At 43.0% G+C, this 18,608-nt stretch overlaps 1 protein-coding gene across 1 annotated transcript; it reads right to left on the reverse strand.

The window, feature by feature from the left end:
- Positions 1-243: 243 nt before the first annotated feature.
- SIGLEC15 (sialic acid binding Ig like lectin 15) lies at positions 244-11,571 on the reverse strand. The gene is made up of 5 exons (XM_067465611.1): positions 11,520-11,571; positions 9,019-9,402; positions 4,578-4,940; positions 2,983-3,013; positions 244-559 (listed from the first exon to the last, which is right to left on the reverse strand). Exons 1-5 carry the CDS (start codon positions 11,569-11,571, stop codon positions 478-480), a joined length of 912 nt encoding a protein of 303 aa, XP_067321712.1. The 3' UTR covers positions 244-477.
- Positions 11,572-18,608: the final 7,037 nt, after the last annotated feature.

The raw sequence follows: 18,608 nt of genomic DNA on the forward strand, positions 1-18,608 counted from the left end.
CCAAAGAGCCAGCATTGTCCATAGACACCTCCAAGGTCCTGTGGCCGGCATGACTGCATGGAGTGCCGTTACTATTACAAATAACAAAACTGGAAGACTAACAAAAACAAGAAACAAATGTCTGCAGACTTCCCCTTCTCAACCAGAAGGTTGTTATCCCTTGTTGGTGTTGGTGTAAAATAATATTATTATAGTTGCACTTCTACTTTTGGCAACACCTTACTATTTGTTGATTCAGACAGTTGACAAATATCCTCACCATTGTGAAAAGATAAGAAATAAGTCCCAATTTTCCTTAACATTAGTAAAAAAAGTCCTCCTTGATCAGCATAAATTGTCCACCTCTGCTAATTCAGCCATTCTTCTTGCGTTGTGATAATTGCTTCCTTCCATCTCTAAGCATAGGTAATTCTTGTGGCAGATATATATTGTAATAACGGCTTACCCAGACCACAGTCTTCTAACCCACACATTGCTTTAGATTCTCTCTGCCAGGCTTCGGCTTACAGAGCTGATGGAGCGACTGAAGTTTTCGTATGGAGACTCTTGTCTCTGTTGCCTACAGATGAAAGCACGAAAATTAATGCCAATTGCATTGGAGAGAACTTTGTTAATTTCCTGAGGGTTTGGTAGAAAGAAGAGTATCACCATGTTCATCTCACTGACTGCCTTCTCTACATTACTTTTGATTACAAAGAAAAAGAATCAAGCAGTTCCTAACTGTCCCACATAGGTATATAGCAGATTTGGATTGACTTGTTCAATCCATAAAGGATGGCACTAAAAATACTCAACAATGATCCATCAGAAAAGGTGTATTCTGACGTGCCAACACTGCAAGTTGCTCACAATTTTTTATGTCTCCATGTGCCCTTCCACACGGCCCCATATCCCAGAATATCATGGCAGAAAATCCAACATTATCTGACTCAGATAACCCAGTTCAAAGCAGATATTGTGGGATTTTCTGCCTTGATATTCTGTGTGGAAGGGCCCCCAGAATCTATGTGAAAAATCTTGGAAATACAAAGTTTGGAAGACTTGCTGGCCAGTGCAAAAGAAATAGCTTGGGATACATAGAGTCTTTCCAAGAAGACAAACCCATTTTGAATTATTTGTTCTGAGGGCCCTTCTACACAACCAGATAACTCAGAATATCAAGGCAGATAATCCACAATATCTGCTTTGAACCCGGTTATCTGAATCAACACTGCCATATAATACAGTTCAATGTGGATTTTATACAGCTGTGTGGAAGGGTCCTGAGTTTCCAATATCTGGGATGGTGGAAGGAGTTTTAAGTTTTAGTCCAAATTTCACAAGAGTGGGCTGGTCCATGAGGTCATGAAGAGTCGGAGACGAGTGAACGAATGAACAACAACAAAGAATAGGTCATTAAGCAGACACAAAAACTAGAAAGTGGAAATGCTACCTGTTCCTGCTATTCTAGTTTCTATATTGCACAATTAATGCAGCTTGAGACTACTTTTAATTGCCATGGCTCAATGAAAAACTGAGATTTGTAGCTTAGTGAGGCCCTTACTTACTTATGTGATCCCTCATTCTCCAAATAGGATTGTCTTCCAAGATCGGTGTACTGGCAGTGGGTCCATGGGTGACTGTGGAGCCCTATTCTTGATCTGCATGTTCTCTCACAGTGAGGGCATTGGTTTCCAGGTCAAGGTGGTCCCGGACAGGGTTGGCTTGACGCACCTTTCTCTTGGCACATTTCTGTCTTTTGCCCTCCATTTGTGCCTCTTCAAATTCTACAGCACTGCTGGTCACAGCTGACCTCTATCTGGAGTGCTCAGGGGCTAGGGCTTCCCAGTCCTCAGTGTCTATGCCAGAGTTTTTAATGTTGGCTTTGAGCCCATCTTTAAATCTCTTTTCCTGTCCTCCATCATTTCATTTTCCATTCTTGAATTTGGACTAGAGCAACCGCTTTGGGAGACAGTGGTCGGGCATTTGGACAACGTGGCCGGTCCAGTGGAGTTGATGGTGGAGGACCATCACATTGATGTACACATTGACAGGGAAGGCTAAAGACCTTGCAGAACTATAGCTCCCATGATTCCACAGCACTGAGCCATGATAACTAAAATGGCATCAAATCGTATTCCTTCTACCCTGTAAATGCACCCTAGGTCTAGGCAGGGAATATAAACTAATTTAGGTTTATACAATCTGTCTAACTCATTGGTTCCCAACCTTTGGTCCTCCAGGTGTTTTGGTCCTCCAGCTCCCACTATACCTAACAACTGGTGAGATGGCTGAGATTTCTGGGAGTTGAAGTCCAAAACACCTGGAGGACCAAAAGTTAGGAACCACTGGTCTAGGTTTATAGGGTTAGCTGAGGAAACCAGAGCCTTGCAGACGTTGGATTCTGACCCTCATCAGCCCAACTTGCCAAAAGTCAGGGATGAAGGGATGCAACAATATCTACAGCAAAGAGTGAGCAACCATCGAAGGATATTGGAGCTGCATTACCCCCATGAGCATATTCCTCATTACAAAAAACAAAAACAGAAAAACAAACCCATATATTTTACTTTAATTGTCTTTCATTTCCCTTTAGGGGTGGTTTTTCCATCATGTCTTTGGAGTTATGACTTGTCCAGATTAATGTGTACGGGTTGTAACTGGAGACAGTTGAATTTCCTGAGTCATCAAAGCAATTTCTGCCCTGAACTCTGTGAAACCCTTTGCAAGGAGCGCTGACTCAGCCCATCCCAAGCCAGACTCACCAGTTGTGCCAATGATCCTGCTGTGCTCGGATGAGTATTGTAGTGCTAACAATCCTGTCCAGGCGCCAGTGGCATCCTTTTTGGTTTTTAGGACATGGAAAATTGTATGCTTGTTGAGCACATGGCTTCTGGACAACCCTCTCTTTTCCAGCACCTGTCCCTAATCGTCTTCCTAAAATGTGCAAGCCTTAATGGATTTATGTGACATCTGTAAGTGGAAATGAAAGCATTTCCTTACCGTGAAAGGGTCGTGGTGGCTATAAATCTATCTGCAATGCAGGGAGAAAAAAAAAAACAGAGAAATGTTAGCATTCTCACAAACTATACCATTGAGTAGATGTTTGAGTGAGAATCAGAAGCAAATAATAATAATAATAATAATAATAATAATAATAATAATTTATTTATACCCCGCCACCATCTCCCCAAGGGGACTCGGGGCTGCTTACATGAGGCCAAGCCCAGCAATACAACAATGCAAATATACAACATAAAAATACAACAATATTACAACAAGAAACAGTATAAATAAACACATCACACACATTATAGAATAGAATTGAAAGTGACTGCATCTAGGGCCATCTAGTCCAACCCCCTGCCATGCAGGAAAAGCACAAAGTAGCCCTTACAGATGGCCATCCAGGCTCTGTTTAAAATCTTCCAAGGAAAGAGCTTCCACCACAGTCCAAGGCAGAGAGTCCCACTGTTGCGCTCAGGAAGTTCTTGCTAATGTCACTGTTCTACAAATTTTCAGTTTTTCTCAGTTGTGGAAACGAAATATGTCATTTCTTAATAAATTTAACATGCTGAATTCAAATATAATAATTAAATGTGTTAATTGGCTCTGGTTTTTATGCAACAGCTATTTCAATTTTCTCCACAATAGGTAATTCGTTAATATTATGATAATGCGCCTAACCTTACTGCATGTATATAAACCGTGAATATTTACTACATTTTAGTCAAATTATATTGCCAATCGTTTATACATGAGAAGTATTTATTTAATTAGTCTATTGTTTATGTTTGTGCAGCAAGAAACTATATTAGTAGGCCTAATGCAGTTGAAAAGTCTGAACGTTTAAATGTCGCTTTAATCGTGACTTTAGTTTATATCCTGTTTGCTTCTCTTGACTTTTCTTTTGTATTCAAGGAAAGGATTGTCTCTTACAATGCTCCAGCAGGAGTCTGACAGCATTGATGGAGTCCATTTGCCTTGATATCTTTTTTCCATAGTGCTTTATTTACACACGTGCGAGGCATAACTACAGTAAAAAGAACAATGTAAAACGATGTTTAACGATACTGTCTCAGTCTTCAACTGACTGACCCTCACCGTTCAAAAGTCTGGCCTTATATAGGGCTTTCTGGCTTTTGCACACGGCACTAATACTGCATCATCAAACTTTCTAGAATATTCTAGAATCTTCCATAGTGTAAGTCGCAACATGCATTTTTTTCAACCATACATGATCACGTGATTGCTTATATCATAAAAACTAGAGCCAATATACATTTTTAAATGTCATTTTCGTTTTCAGCACCCCCAAATCATAAAAGAACAACTATTTTCAGGCCCGCAACTTTTTCTCCGTTGAACAGTGTGTTCGGGTGGAATTTCCTTTCTTGTAATTTGAATCCATTGCTCCTAGTCCTAGTTTCCAGGGCAGCAGAAAACAAGTCTGCTCTCTCTTCCTTATGACATTCAACCCATGTTCATATCGTATGTACTTATTATTACTGTTTTTTTTCTTCTTTTCTGTTCCCTTTGCCCCATTGTTTGTAAATGTCCTTTAAAAATTAAAATGATGGTGATGATAATATACCTACCTCCTTTCCAGAAGGCCCCGATCCCTAATATCACCACTAGAGCCAGCAGTTTTATACCCAGGGCTACGAACAAGAGGATGAGAATCCAAGAGCCACTCCCAGCTTTGAACTTATAAAAATACACTGCCCCTTCCGCATATCCAAGGCTGTTGGCGGCAATGCAAGTGTATTTCCCATCAAGGACCAGGTGCTGAAGCTCCTTGGTTATCTGATGTGCCGTTGGCCTGGAGACTGAAGTCACATTGTCAGATAGAGGGCCAGCCCACGTCACGGTCGGGAGTGGTTCTCCTTCGGCTGTACACTTGGCATGGAAAGCATGCTCTTGGTCCATCTGGACAGAGATGTTCACAATCCTGGGGGGTGCTACCCAAAACATAAGGGACAAAGTCTTGTTCAGATCTCCAGCATGTCTATTGGACATTTTTGTCCGACGCAGAGCATGGCCACACAATTTAAGGCTGGGGAATTGAACTGACTGTCCATGCTCAGCATTAGACCAAATGTGGTGCCATTTCACATGGATGTTCATTGTGTATAGATGTGCATTACACATGGGGCACTGTTTTGCATGGGTGCACACATATACTTACTTGTACACTATGACGTCCATATACCAGATTTCCTCTATCCACATTTATTTATTTATTTTATTTAGCAGTTTTGTATACCGGTCTTCTCACCTCCGTTCGAGAGACTCAGGCCGGTTTCCAACATCAATATTACAGACAGTCATTAAAACATCATATTCTAAATCACACTAAAACATTAAAATGGCAAAATACAATCATATAATTACAGTGGTCAGTAGTCATCAAAAATCATTATTCGTTGTCATCCATCCATATCACAGGATCATGGCTCATTCGTTGAATGCCAATCCCCAAAGCCAGGTTTTCACCTGTTTCCTGAACGTTAAGATAGAAGGGGCAGTTCTGATCTCCAGTGGAAGGGAGTTCCAGAGTCGAGGGGCCACCACCGAGAAGGCCCTGTCTCTCGTCCCCACCAGCCGCGCCTGTGAGGCCAGTGGGATCGAGAGCAGGGCCCCTCCAGACAATCTTAGCAATCTTGATGGTTCATAGGGGAGGATACGTTTGGACAGGTAAATTGGGCCGGAGTCGTTTAGGGCTTTATAGGTTAAGACCAGCACTTTGAATTGTGCTCAGAAGCTGACTGGCAGCCAGTGGAGCTGGCGCAACAGAGGAGTAGTATGCTCCCTGTACCCCGCTCCCGTTAGTAGTTTGGCTGCCGTACGTTGGACTAATTGAAGCTTCCGGGCAGTCTTCAGAGGCAACCCCATGTAGAGAGCATTGCAGTAATCTAAACGGGATGTAACCAAAGCGTAGACCACTGTGGCCAAGTCAGACTACCCAAGGTACGGGCTCAGCTGGCGCACATCCAACAAAATAGGACTCCTGTAGGCATTGTCTAGGTTCTAGACAAACCGAGGGTCAGAGCAAACTCTAGTGAAATAAAGAGCATCATGATTCTGGTATTCTTGGGCCAGAAACCCTTTGTTTCAGTGGGGCTTGATATGGCCCTCAGTTTGATATGTCCACACAAAATTTAGGAACATGTTCCCCATGGATACAGTGATCATACTGTAAATTCAGTTGTCACATGTAGGGGCCCTTCTGGTCCATCTTAAAAACTGGAGGAAATAATAATAATAATAATAATAATAATAATAATAATAGTAATAGTAATAATAATGTGATCATGATAATGATAATGATAATGATAATAATAGACCTGGTTATGGCTGACGAATGGAAGACTGAAGAAGGAGACAGAAGGCCAGGAGCAAGCCATCAGAACAAATGCCATTAAGGCCAGGATTGAAAAAATCAGCTTATGACCCAAAATGCAGACTGTGCAAGGAAGCTGATGAAACTATTGATCATATCCTCAGCTGCTGCAAGAAAATTGCACAGATGGACTACAAACAAAGACACAACTCTGTGGCTCAAATGATTCACTGGAACATATGTCACAAGTACCACCTGCCAGTAGTAAAGAACTGTTAAAAGGGATCATAAACCTGCAAAGGTAGTGGAAAATGAATACCCTAAAGTACTGTGGGACTTTCGAATCCAGACTGACAAAGTTTTGGAACATAATATGCCAGACATCACGATTGCAGAAAATAAAAAAGTTTGGATTATTGATGTCACATACCGGGTATCAGCCGCATTGGTGAAAAACAACAGGAAAAACATTATCAGGACCTCAAAATCAAACTGCAAACGCTCTGGCATAAACCAGTACAGATGGTCCCAGTGGTCATCGGACACTGGGTGCCATACCAAAAGACCTCAGCCGGCATTTGGAAACAATAAACATTGACAAAATCATGATCTTTCAACTGCAAAAGGCCACCTTACTTGGATCTGCACGCATCATTCGAAAATACATTACATAATCCTAGACGCTTCGGAAGTGCTCGATCTTGTTTGCTGTGACATACTATGGCCTTGTGTCAGTAAAAAAATAAATTAATACTACTACTACTACTACTACTACTACTAATAATAATAATAATCCATCACACAGTCCTAGACACTTGGGAAGTGTCCAACATGTGATCCAATACAACATCCAGCAGGGTGACCTTGTTTGCTGTGTACTAATCTTGTTGTGTTTCTAATAATAATAATAATAATAATAATCATCATCATCATCATCATCATCATCATCAACGTTATTTGTATACCATTCTATCTATCCAAGGGGACTCAGGGCAGTTCCCAACATAGGTAATGCATTCAATTACCAACACGAAGTCATACAAAATAACCATTATAAAACATAAACGCAATACTATTAAAACAGTCATAACATATTGTATTCAATTATTCACATATAATTGACATTATTAAATTGGAATAATAATAAGTAGCAGTAATAATAATAATAATAATAATAATAATAATGATAATGATAAGTTCAATAATTTCCTATATTTTAAAAGCCTTCTCCTCCCCTGAAATAACCTGTGGGCAACATGACAAAAGTGCCCCGCATATCCCTAAAAGATTTTGGAATGGGGGTTGGTGTCTGATTGTACTTGTCAAATTGGGATAGTTGGAGGGTACAACCAGCTCTTCCATATCCATGGATTCTGCACCCCCAGATTTTACTATTCACATCTTGAAAATATTAAGCACCCACCATCAAAAATAATTCCATAAGACTAACTTTGATTTTACCATTTGATATAAGCAACACAATTTTACTACACCATTGTATATAATGGGAGTGGGACTTAAGCATCTATGGATTTTGGTATTCATGGAGGGCCCTGGAACCAAACCTCAGCACATACCGAAAGCCCACTGTATGTGGCTCAATAGATTTAGTTGAGTTTACAACCATAGGATTCAGGCCTAAATCTGAAGAACTCTAATTGTGATATATTTGGATATGGTCACCATCATTTGAAGTAGAGCAGGGGTCCCCAAGCTACGGCCCGCGGGCCACTTCCGGCCCACCAAGGGCACTTATCCGGCCCATGGAGGAGGAGCGCCCCCCCCACACACAGTGCCCCTCCCTTGGCTGGCTCACGCTATCTGTCAGGCCCGATGGGCAGCGTGAGCCAGCCAAGGGCAGCTGCTCCGCATGGCCTACTTGCGAGGTGCTTTATGCGCGAGTAGACCGCGCGGGGCTGCTCCTCCCTTAGCAGGCTCACGCTGCCCATTGGGCCCGATGGGCAGCGTGAGCCAGCCAAGGGATGCTGCCCCGGAGCTCCATGCAGTCATGCCGGCCACATGACCTTGGAGGTGTCTACGGACAACGCCGGCTCTTTGACTTAGAAATGCAGATGAGCACCACACCCCAGAGTCAGACACGACTGGACTTCATGTCAGAGGAAAATCTTTAACTAGGAAAATTGTGGAAGATCCAGGGTGGGAGAAAGAACTCTTGTCTGTTGGAGGTAGGTATGAATGTTTCAATTGGCCACCTTGATTACCATTTCATAGCCTGACAGTTTTTAGGGAGAATCCTTTGTTGAGAGGTGATTAGCTGGCCCTGATTATTTCTTGTCTGGAGTTCCCCTGTGTTTGAGTGTTGTTCTTTATTTACAGTTATAATTTTAGAGTTTTTTTTAATACTGGTAGCCAGATTTTGTTCAGACTAGAAATAGGAAGATTTCCCATTCTCTGCTCCTGGAATTACTGCTTAAAGAGAGCTAGAAAGAACCCCCTCTAAGGGCCCTTCCACACAGCAAAATAAGATATGTGCATAGGATTTTTTTAATTGATTTTTTTTTTTAAAAAAACTGTAGTCCGGCCCTCCAACAGTCTGAGGGACAGTGAACTGGCCCCCGGTTTAAAAAGTTTGAGGACCCCTGAAGTAGAGCAACCACAATCTGATAAGAACCTAAAAGTCAACATTCACAATTGTCTCACTACTAAGAAATGGATACAAGCCAAGGTGTTCTTACCTATGAGGTGGAGCCGGATTCCCATCCGGCTCTCATACTTGTCATGAAGATCCCCAGAGAATTCAACTCGGCAGAAGTATCTATTGCTGTCATTCCAGGAAACATGGTCAATCTGGAGTGAAAGATTGTTTTGCCTTGGGTTCCCCAAGAGCTTGTATCTGTTCTTCAAGCCAACGGTGGTTCTGCAGACATCACTGGAACTGTGTGCGATACACTTGAAAATCACTGTCCCATTATAAGGCTCCTTCACCCGCCAAATGGCAGTCAAGGTTTTGTCGTACGTGGAGTGTGGGTGTGTGAAAGTGCAAGGCAAGGCAACCGTCTTGCCAATTTCACTAGTCACTTCTGCTGGGACATGCATAGACCAGCCTTTGGAGGAGATACCTGAAAGCAATGGAGCATCCCTAGTTAACATAGGGTACATCTACAGTATAGAATTTATGCAGTTTGACACCACTTTAACTATCATGGTCAATACTGTGCAGTTATGGGCATTGTAGTTTTATAAGCTCTTTATAGTGCTGGTGCTTCACCAAACAACTCTAAGCAGAGGCATCAAGCTGCATGAATTCTAGATGCATCGTAAAAATCTGGTGACAGATACCAACATGCTTAGTGAATATAAAGTTTTAATGTCACTCCCTTGCATTTCCGACCAGAAATATCCACTCTAGACCTAATTTTACCAATCTGATGGGGATAACAGCAACAGGGAAATGTGATAAAGGGAAGAGTTGAGTACCACTGCTCTTCCTCTGCTTTCAACAGAGAAGGTGGCATCTAGACCATTTTTGACTATGATCTCAGATTGTGTGGTTTTAATAATGTGTTTTGATCTTTATATGATTTTAAATTCATGTTTAGATGTATATGTTTATCTTATGTCTGCTGTGTATATGGCATCGAATTGTTGTTCAATGATTGGAAATATAACATGGACCATAGTGGCAGACCCATCTTTGGCACTGCATCATGTCCAGAAATCTCAGGATTTCAAGGAACTCCAAGATTATCAGCTAAGATAACATGTCTGCCTAGCTTAGGTTGACCATATAGATGTCACTAAAATGCATCTCCCATATCTCTCTAGGGCAGTGGTTCCCAACCTATGGTTCGTGGACCACCAATGGTCCACAAGAACAAAAATATTGTCCATGGCCTCACCATTAATACACCATTGCCTCTAAACCACATGACAATTAGAGTGACTGGTATCACGAAAGCCTCGTATAGTGCTGAGACAATGGGGATGTTGTGCAGACTACCCACGAAAGATTACTACTACCATATCAGCTCTAGATTATTAAATATCGTTTTCTGTGGATGAGCCGATGGCGACTACTGAATGGCATATGTTCTGTATCAGAAACTAGAGCTGATGTGGTCTATCCAATGCAATTTTCTGTATCAGCATCCCAAATAACCAAACCATATCTAAAGCTGACCAAAAACCAATTAGTAAGCCTTTTGGTACTAAGGCCTATGAATCAGTTGACCAGGGTTCACTTTTGTTCAAGTGGTGCCTGGTCAAGTGGTCCCTGGTCAAATGGTTCCTGGTCAAAGTGGTCCCTGGTCAAAGTGGTCCCTGGTCAAATGGTTCCTGGTCAAAGTGGTCCCTGGTCAAAGTGGTCCCTGGTCAAAGTGGTCCCTGGTCAAATGGTTCCTGGTCAAAGTGGTCCCTTGTCAAATGGTTCCTGGTCAAAGTGGTTCCTGGTCAAAGTGGTCTCTGTTCAAGTGGTCCCTGTTCAAGTGATCCCTGGTCAAAGTGGTCCCTGGTCAAGTGGTCCCTGGTCAAATGGTTCCTGGTCAAAGTGGTCCCTGGTCAAAGTGGTCTCTGTTCAAGTGGTCCCTGTTCAAGTCATCCCTGGTCAAAGTGGTCCCTGGTCAAGTGGTCCCTGGTCAAAGTGGTCCCTGGTCAAAGTGGTCCCTGGTCAAAAAAGGTTGGGAACCCCTGCTCTAGAGTTTATGGGAACTGTAGTCCAAGAGCATCATAAGGCTTAAGCATTCATCTCCACTGGCCAAAGTCAGTGGTCCTCTTGATAGAAGAACTCGCTGATCTACTGCAACTATAATATCTCCCCTCTGCTCAATTCCACAGGCACTGCAACAGTTCTGCATTTCCATTTCACTGTTGAAAACTGGGACACATATAGTCCAGCAACATCAGAGTGTGATCAAAAGGTATTCCTAAGGAATAACACACAAGCAAGGAGAGACTGCAGCAGTTCACCTCTGCTTGGGACTTCCTGGTCTCTCTCTGCTGCTGAATTAACTGAGCGCCAATTACTTTTGCATTTTCATTTCTGTTTGCAGCTGTTTGCACTGCAGTAAACTGAGGACAAAGGTAAATGTGGAAGGAGGAGAGAAAAGCAGGAACATTTTTAAAACAGCAGGAAAAGGTGAGAAGACAGAGGAAAAATTGAGAGTCTCCCAGTCAGAAGGGTATGGAGTTCAAAGACTGACATGGCACAAAAGGGAGAAAGTTGCAAAGCAAAACTCACCTTTCTTCACAATGCACAGGAAGCAAAAGAGAAAGAAACCTCTGCTTCCCATCTTCTTGCCCCTTTCCTATGTTAATTTCCTAGTCTGACCTGATCCACGCTGTGTTCACAATAGGGCAAAATGCTGAAATGGCAATTTCTTTGCTGTCGAATGGAGGCAGCTGGATTTTCCCTTGTTTAGGAAGAGATGAGTTCATTCGGCTGCTTGGAAAATGGTCCTTCTGATTCACTATCCATGCTATCACGAGTAGGGAGGCCACAGAAAGAAGGAATTGCCCAGTTCTATTTTTTTTTTTTGCAGGGTTGGGACTAAAATGAATTGATTTATGTCAATTACCTATGCCAGTAGCTCATTATTGATGAGAACCAGTTTATATGAATGACAAATAATTTTTGAGTGACTTGTTTGTCAATGATAGTTGGCGTCTGTGCCAATGGATTGATGAATCTGCTCCATGATTTTAAGTCTGATATTTTGAAGATATTTTAAAGAGTCACCCAGAAGATTTGAGTCTGTTTCAAAGACAGAAGTCAACTTCGGGGATACTTTAAAATACACCCCAATTGACATGGAAATCACCAGCAGCCACCCCTACTTGTATTACCTGTTGTGCAGGTACAACTGCACCAGGAGCTCCAATTTTGTTTGCTTTGCATTTAATGTTTGTTATAGTCCCAAGTTTCAGGGACTCTGCAGATAGGTGGCTTCTTTTGGCTGCAATCATAGGGCAAGCCACCTGTCAATTATAGTTAGGTTCCCTGGTCCCACCCCCTTTTGGGTTTTTGGAGGGAATAGGAGCCTTTTTGAGTTCAGTCCACACAGAAAAGCTTCCATGCAGGACATAATTTCAAGAGCTCCTGTAGAAAGCTTCATCTTCTATAGCTTGGCCGGGGAGATACAGCCCCACAGCTTGGCCGAGGATCATACAGTCTTACAGCGCCTCTGCTGAGGGACTTCAGCCAGCCATCACAGCAACCTGAACTCCTTTTTCCCTGGAAGTCTACAAAGCTCTGCCTGGTAAGGGTCTCTCGCGGAAGCCAGAAGCAGTTGGTACTGGGTGTAGGGGCTCCACGCCAACATGGGCAAAGACAGACTGCCCAGATTAGAAGTTAAGGATTTCCCCATTAGTTAATTACAGTTAAGAAGATAGTGCCTGTTCCCAGTGAACAAGATTGCAAGAGCCAATAGACTGTTAAGAATGCTTTAAAGTACCTGTTTGTTTTCATCAATAAAGAACTTTGTTGGACTTACTTTAAGCCTCTACAGAACTTTGTTTTGGGGAGGTCCAAGGACCTTTAATCTGAGGCAGCCCCGGCGTCCTGTTGGGCACAGAATTTATGTCCTGTCTACAGTCTGATGCACAGGCCCAGTGTGCGACAGCACACCTGTAGTCAACAATTTCAGGGAGTAAATAAACTTAACTAGATCAAAAGTTAATCAGCTTCAAGGCTGTTGTGATATCTCATTTGATGAGAAATATTAATGACACTTAATCTATTGTCTTGTATTCAAAGCATTCTGATGGATTCATTTGGTATGCTTTAATAATAGCTCTGTGAATCTGGTCAGTGGTGTTATTCTTAATACAAACTCACAATGGTTGGCATTGTCTCAATTTTTTTTACCCACATGTAAGTTCTCTTACACATGGAACGTGTGGTCCACGTCTTTTTGGTCATAGTATAATATTGATACTTTCTTAGGTGATCCCTCGTTGTCCGAGTAAGATTGTCCCCCAAGGTTGGTGTACTGGCAGTGGGTACGTAGATGACTGTGGAGCCCTATTCTTGACCCTCATATTCTCCCGCAGTGAGGGCATCGGTTTCCAGGTGGAAGACGATCCTGATGTTTCACCATCCTGTGGGAGGCTACTCTCATGTCCCTGTATGAGAAGCTGGAGCTGACAGACGGGAGCTCACCCCGCTCCCCGAATTCGAACCTCCGACCTTTCGGGTTTAACCCATTGCACCATTGAGGGCTCCTGGCAGGGTCCTTTAACAACCTGTTTCATATGTAAAAATATTATGACTGTTGTATAAAATTACCTTCAGCCTATGTGTATTAAGCATATTTGAAGCAGAAATAAATTTCATGTTTAGACTTGGGTAACATCTTCAAGATATGCTATGATGTACGTATACGCAAATACAGGTATTCCAAAATCTGAAAATACCTGAAATCCCAAACACTTCTGGTCCAACGCAGTGTGAATAAGGGACATAATGTACCATCAGTGCTCCTGGGCTAGAAGCAACCGTGTTGTGTGAGACTCAAATATGTCCCTTGGGCCATCCTTCTGTGCATTTCCTACAATGACCTTGCTGAACTCCACGGTCAAATTAAAGGCTTATTTCACCTGTTTTCCCTTCCTGTTTCCTTATTCGCCCTGGTTATTTGCTTATTCACATTTTTTTTTTCATTTTGTCAATCTTCCGCAATCTCTGCACAGATTTCGTATTGTTAATGACTGTGGTCGGGTTGATAGAGCACCCTGCCCCATTTCGTAAGGTTGTAAATGGCCAACTGTGTGCTTTTCTATTCTATAAAATTTGTCTGGCACTTTTGTGATGTAGTAGGAGGTGAATAATAATAATTGTTCTATTTAAAGAGAGCAGTGGAATTTCCCCAGCAAGGAAATTTCCACTCAGCCAAGCTGCCAGAAGCTGTGATGCCTCAGAAGAAAGTCTAGATGTCACTCCCAGGATTCCATAGCTCTGAGCCATGGCAGTTAAAGTTATATCAAACTGCATTAATTCTGCAGCATAGATGCACCCAAGGAGGGTCAAATGAGAAGGTCTGAGTGAATCTTTTGGAGTAGACTTGTAGAACCAATTGTTGAATGATGAACTAATATATAGGTAAATCCAGTTGATTCATTGAGACTACCCTTGTGGAGAGTAAAAATAGGATTCAGATTTGTAACTAACTAACTTGGGTATCCACTGCTGCCAAAGTTATTTGCAAAAATCAATTTATTAATTGTACAAAATGCATAAGCTTGTGGGCAAACTACAACTCACATCATGCCAAGTTAACCCTGTGAAACTCCATCAGTATTTAAAGTTTGCTATGTTGGGCAAGTTTGCTCTAGATGCATCATTGGTGGGATTTGGTGTGCTCTCTGGCTGTAGGGTAAACTATAACTCCCACTATGGTCAGTCAGTCCTCTCAAACCCCTCTGGTAGGTTGAATTAGTCATGGGGGTTCTGAGTGTCAAGTTTGGTCCAGGTCCGTCATCGGTGGATGTCACCGTTTCTCTGTTTGTGGGTGAACTACAACTCCCAGAAAGGAAAGTTAGTTCCCCCAAACCCTTCCAGTAATCATAGAATAATAGATTCATAGAGTTGGAAGAGACCTTGTGGGCTAGCCAGTCCAACCCCCTGCCAAGAAGTAAGAAAATTGCATTCAAAGCACCCCAGACAGATGGCCATCCAGCCTCTGTTTAAAAGCATCCCAAGAAGAAGCCTCTACCACACTCTGGGGCAGAGAGTTTCTCTGCTAAACGGCTCTCACAGTTAGGAAGTTCTTCCTAATGTTCAGATGGAATCTCCTTTCTTGTAGTTTGAAGCCACTGCTCCGTGTCCTAGTCTCCAGGGCAGCAGAAAACAAGATTGCTCCCTCCTCCCTATGATTTGAAACATATCAGGTATGTGTGCCAAGTTGGGTCCAGATCCATTGATGTTTGTGTTCATAGTGCTCTCTGAATGTATGTGAACGTCTACTCCCCCAACTCAAGGTGAAATTTCCCCAAAGACCTCCAGTATTTTTTCTGGTCATAGACACTTTATGTACCAAGTTTGGTCCAATTCCATCTTTGGCGGAGTTCAGAGTTCTCATTGATTGCAAGTGAACCACAACCAGGGGCGGCTCAACCCATTACGCAAAGTAAGCATTTCCAGTATAGTTGATTTTGCCCAGGGGTGCTCTTGAGGCGCTCTTGGGGGAAAATAGACCTTGACATATGCGAGTTGTAGTTACTGGGATGTATAGTTCACCTACAATCCAAGAGCATTCTGAACTCCACCAATGATGGAATTGAACCAAATATGGCACACAGAACTCCCACGACAAACAGAAAATATATTTCAGTGATTGGTTGGGGGGGGGGGGGGCGCCAAAATATTGTTTGTTTACTGTTGAAAATTACCTAGGGCCACCTTTGACCACAACTCCAAAATGCCCAGACCAATTCCCCTCAAAACACACAAGTATTCAAATCTGGACATATTGGGTATGCATGCCAAGTTTGGTCCAGATCCATCATTGTTTGGGTTCATAGTGCGCTTTGGATGTAGGAGAACTTCAACTCCTATACATCCCTCCAAAGACCTCCGGTATTTTTTGTTGGCCATGGGGGTTCTGTGTGACAAGATCGTTCCAGGTCCATCATTGGTGTAGTTCAGAGTGCTCTTTGATTGCAGGTGAACTATACATCCCAGTACCCACAACTCCTATAAATCACTGTGAATTCTCCCCAAATCTCTCTAGTATGTTCAGTTGCTGATCAATACCTCAGTTTGCTGTGTGTCATAGAAAAGAATAGTGTCCTGGTACGGCTATACCAACTCCAACTTTATTTTCTTTCTGTTATCTGTTTGTAGTCATAGGGCAGGCTTCCTGTCCATCATAATTAAGCTTTGGTTCTGCCCCTTGTTCAGGGCTCTGGGAGGGAAAGGTGCTATTTTTTGGGCAGTCTCACACAAGGAAGCTAGACTATAAGATGTAGACCAGCTCATCCCGTAGAAAAGCTTCTTTTCTCAATAGCATCCAGGGAAAAGGAACTTCCGGGGAAGCAGAAACAGAAATTCCAGGGAAAAGGTCCCAAGGCTCTGGCTGAGAGCTCACAGCCTCTCAGCCTCACAGCAAACAGAGGGAAAACAGCCCTGAAGTTCTCAAAGAATTCTCTGAGGGAGGACAGCACTACAGATCCACAGAACTCCAGCTGAAATATCTTCAAGCCTCGGCTGGTAGGTCTACTCGATACCCAGACGCATTTGGAGTCAGTAGTAGGATCCACACTGATGAGGCATAGATAGAAAGCAGCCTGGGAGAGGTTAAAAGGGATTTTTCCTACAGAGAAGGTTCAGTTAATCAAAGTCAGGCACCAGCCCATTGAGGACTAGACTAAGAAAGCCTTGAAGTGTTGTTTGAACCATTGAAGATTTGTTGTTTGTTCCATAATAAAGACTTTGTTGTATCATTAAAAACTCTAAAGACCATCACTTCAGAAAAATCCCTGAGAACCTCTCTTTGAGGCGCACTGGCTTCCTGCTGGGCTTGAAGTATACGTCCTATAGAAAAGACAACTGTAACAGGCTAGCGCGTGACAGAACAAATAGAAAGGGGTTATGGAAGAGGCAGTGGGCGGGGGCATGCAAATTCCGCCCCAATGGAGAGAGTAAGAAACACGGGGATGTCTGTGATGGAGGAAACACATGAAATCTAGGATGAAATTGTGCCCGTGTGAAAGCATTCACTTGGGTGGTGGGCAGTGTTTTGTTTGTGGAGGACACTGGCAGGGCTCTTGGACATGTTCATGGTGCTCATTATAACCTGCAATGTCATTGGAAGGAGGGCCTTTGATGTCTCCTGAGCAGTGGGAGCTAAAGTAGGAGCTTGTTTGTGTAAGTGGACACCCCATCCGCATACACATGCATATTTTCACTTTTATTATCTGTATAGATAGATTAGGTCTGGAGCACACCTCAGCCACCTCTCCACCAAAGTCAACATCGACGCCGAAATACAACACCGCCTGAGCTCTGCAAGCGCAGCATTTTTCCGAATGAAGCAGAAAGTGTTTGAGAACCGGGACATCCGTAGGGATACCAAGGTGCTTGTTTATAAAGCTATTGTCCTCCCAACCCTGCTCTATGCCTGTGAGACGTGGACTGTCTACAGACGTCACATGCAACTCCTGGAACGATTCCATCAGCACTGCCTCCGGAAAATCCTGCAAATCTCTTGGGAAGACAAGCGGACAAACGTCAGCGTGCTGGAAGAAGCAAAGACCACCAGCATTGAAGCGATGGTCCTCCGCCACCAACTCCGCTGGACCGGCCATGTTGTCCGGATGCCTGACCACCGTCTCCCAAAGCAGTTGCTCTACTCCGAACTCAAGAATGGAAAACGGAATGTTGGAGGACAGGAAAAGAGATTTAAAGATGGGCTCAAAGCCAACCTTAAAAACTCTGGCATAGACAGTGAGAACTGGGAAGCCCTGGCCCTTGACCGCTCCAGCTGGAGGTCAGCTGTGACCAGCAGTGCTGCAGAATTTGAGGAGGCATGAGTGGAGGGTGAAAAAGAGAAACGTGCCAAGAGGAAGGCGCGTCAAGCCAACCCCGGCCGAGACCGCCTTCCACTTGGAAACCAATGCCCTCACTGCGGAAGATGCAGAGCAAGAATAGGGCTCCACAGCCACATACGGACCCACAAGAATATTGGAAGACAATCATCCTCGGAAAGCGAGGGATCGCCTAAGTAAGTAGGTCTGGAGCATGAAATGTTGCTGCAACTGCTGTGAAATTCTCTCTTGTACCTTTTCTTGCAGCCTGCTAAGAATCCTTACCAGCAGCATTTTTGGCATTGCGCTTATTCAAAAGTCTTTAACTCTCCACCCTGTGAATCTTCTTCAGATCAGATTAAGGCTGCTCAAGAAATGCTTTCTCTCCAGCTAAGAATATTTTAATTCTTAGTTCAGCTAAGAACGTTTTAGCCTTCCTTCTTCGAGCTTTGTGATTCCTCATTGTATCCTAACATCCATGGGCTTTATTTACAGTACAAAAAGTTACAGACACTATTTAAATACGCAGCTTACACTTTTAATGATTTGTTTTAAAAACTTTATAGCTTGCCTCGGAGGATAAAATGTGCCCAGATGCTGCAGAGACATCAAACCATAACACACAATAAATATTATAAGACATATCGAAGGTGCAACAATTCCAACATCATCATTTACCGTCTATGCAAAGGGAAAAGGGAAGTCTTTAAGGCTCGAGGGATGGCTTGCAATGTGAGAAGTCGACTGGAAAAGATCTTGAATGAGGAAATTGCAAATGAAGACTAAAACGTGAAAGTGCTGCATT

This window comes from Anolis sagrei, chromosome 2, assembly GCF_037176765.1.
Source record: "Anolis sagrei isolate rAnoSag1 chromosome 2, rAnoSag1.mat, whole genome shotgun sequence".
In the NCBI taxonomy this organism is placed as follows: domain Eukaryota; kingdom Metazoa; phylum Chordata; class Lepidosauria; order Squamata; family Dactyloidae; genus Anolis; species Anolis sagrei.

Coding starts and splice junctions, on each gene's coding strand:
- SIGLEC15 (XM_067465611.1), bottom strand. CDS start 11,571: ATGGGAAGCAGAGGTTTCTTTCTCTTTTGCTTCCTGTGCATTGTGAAG. Junction 3,014..4,577: donor CGGGGCCTTCTGGAAAGGAG/GTAGGTATATTA, acceptor CCTGCATTGCAG/ATAGATTTATAGCCACCACG. Junction 560..2,982: donor GCCACCACGACCCTTTCACG/GTAAGGAAATGC, acceptor TTTCATCTGTAG/GCAACAGAGACAAGAGTCTC.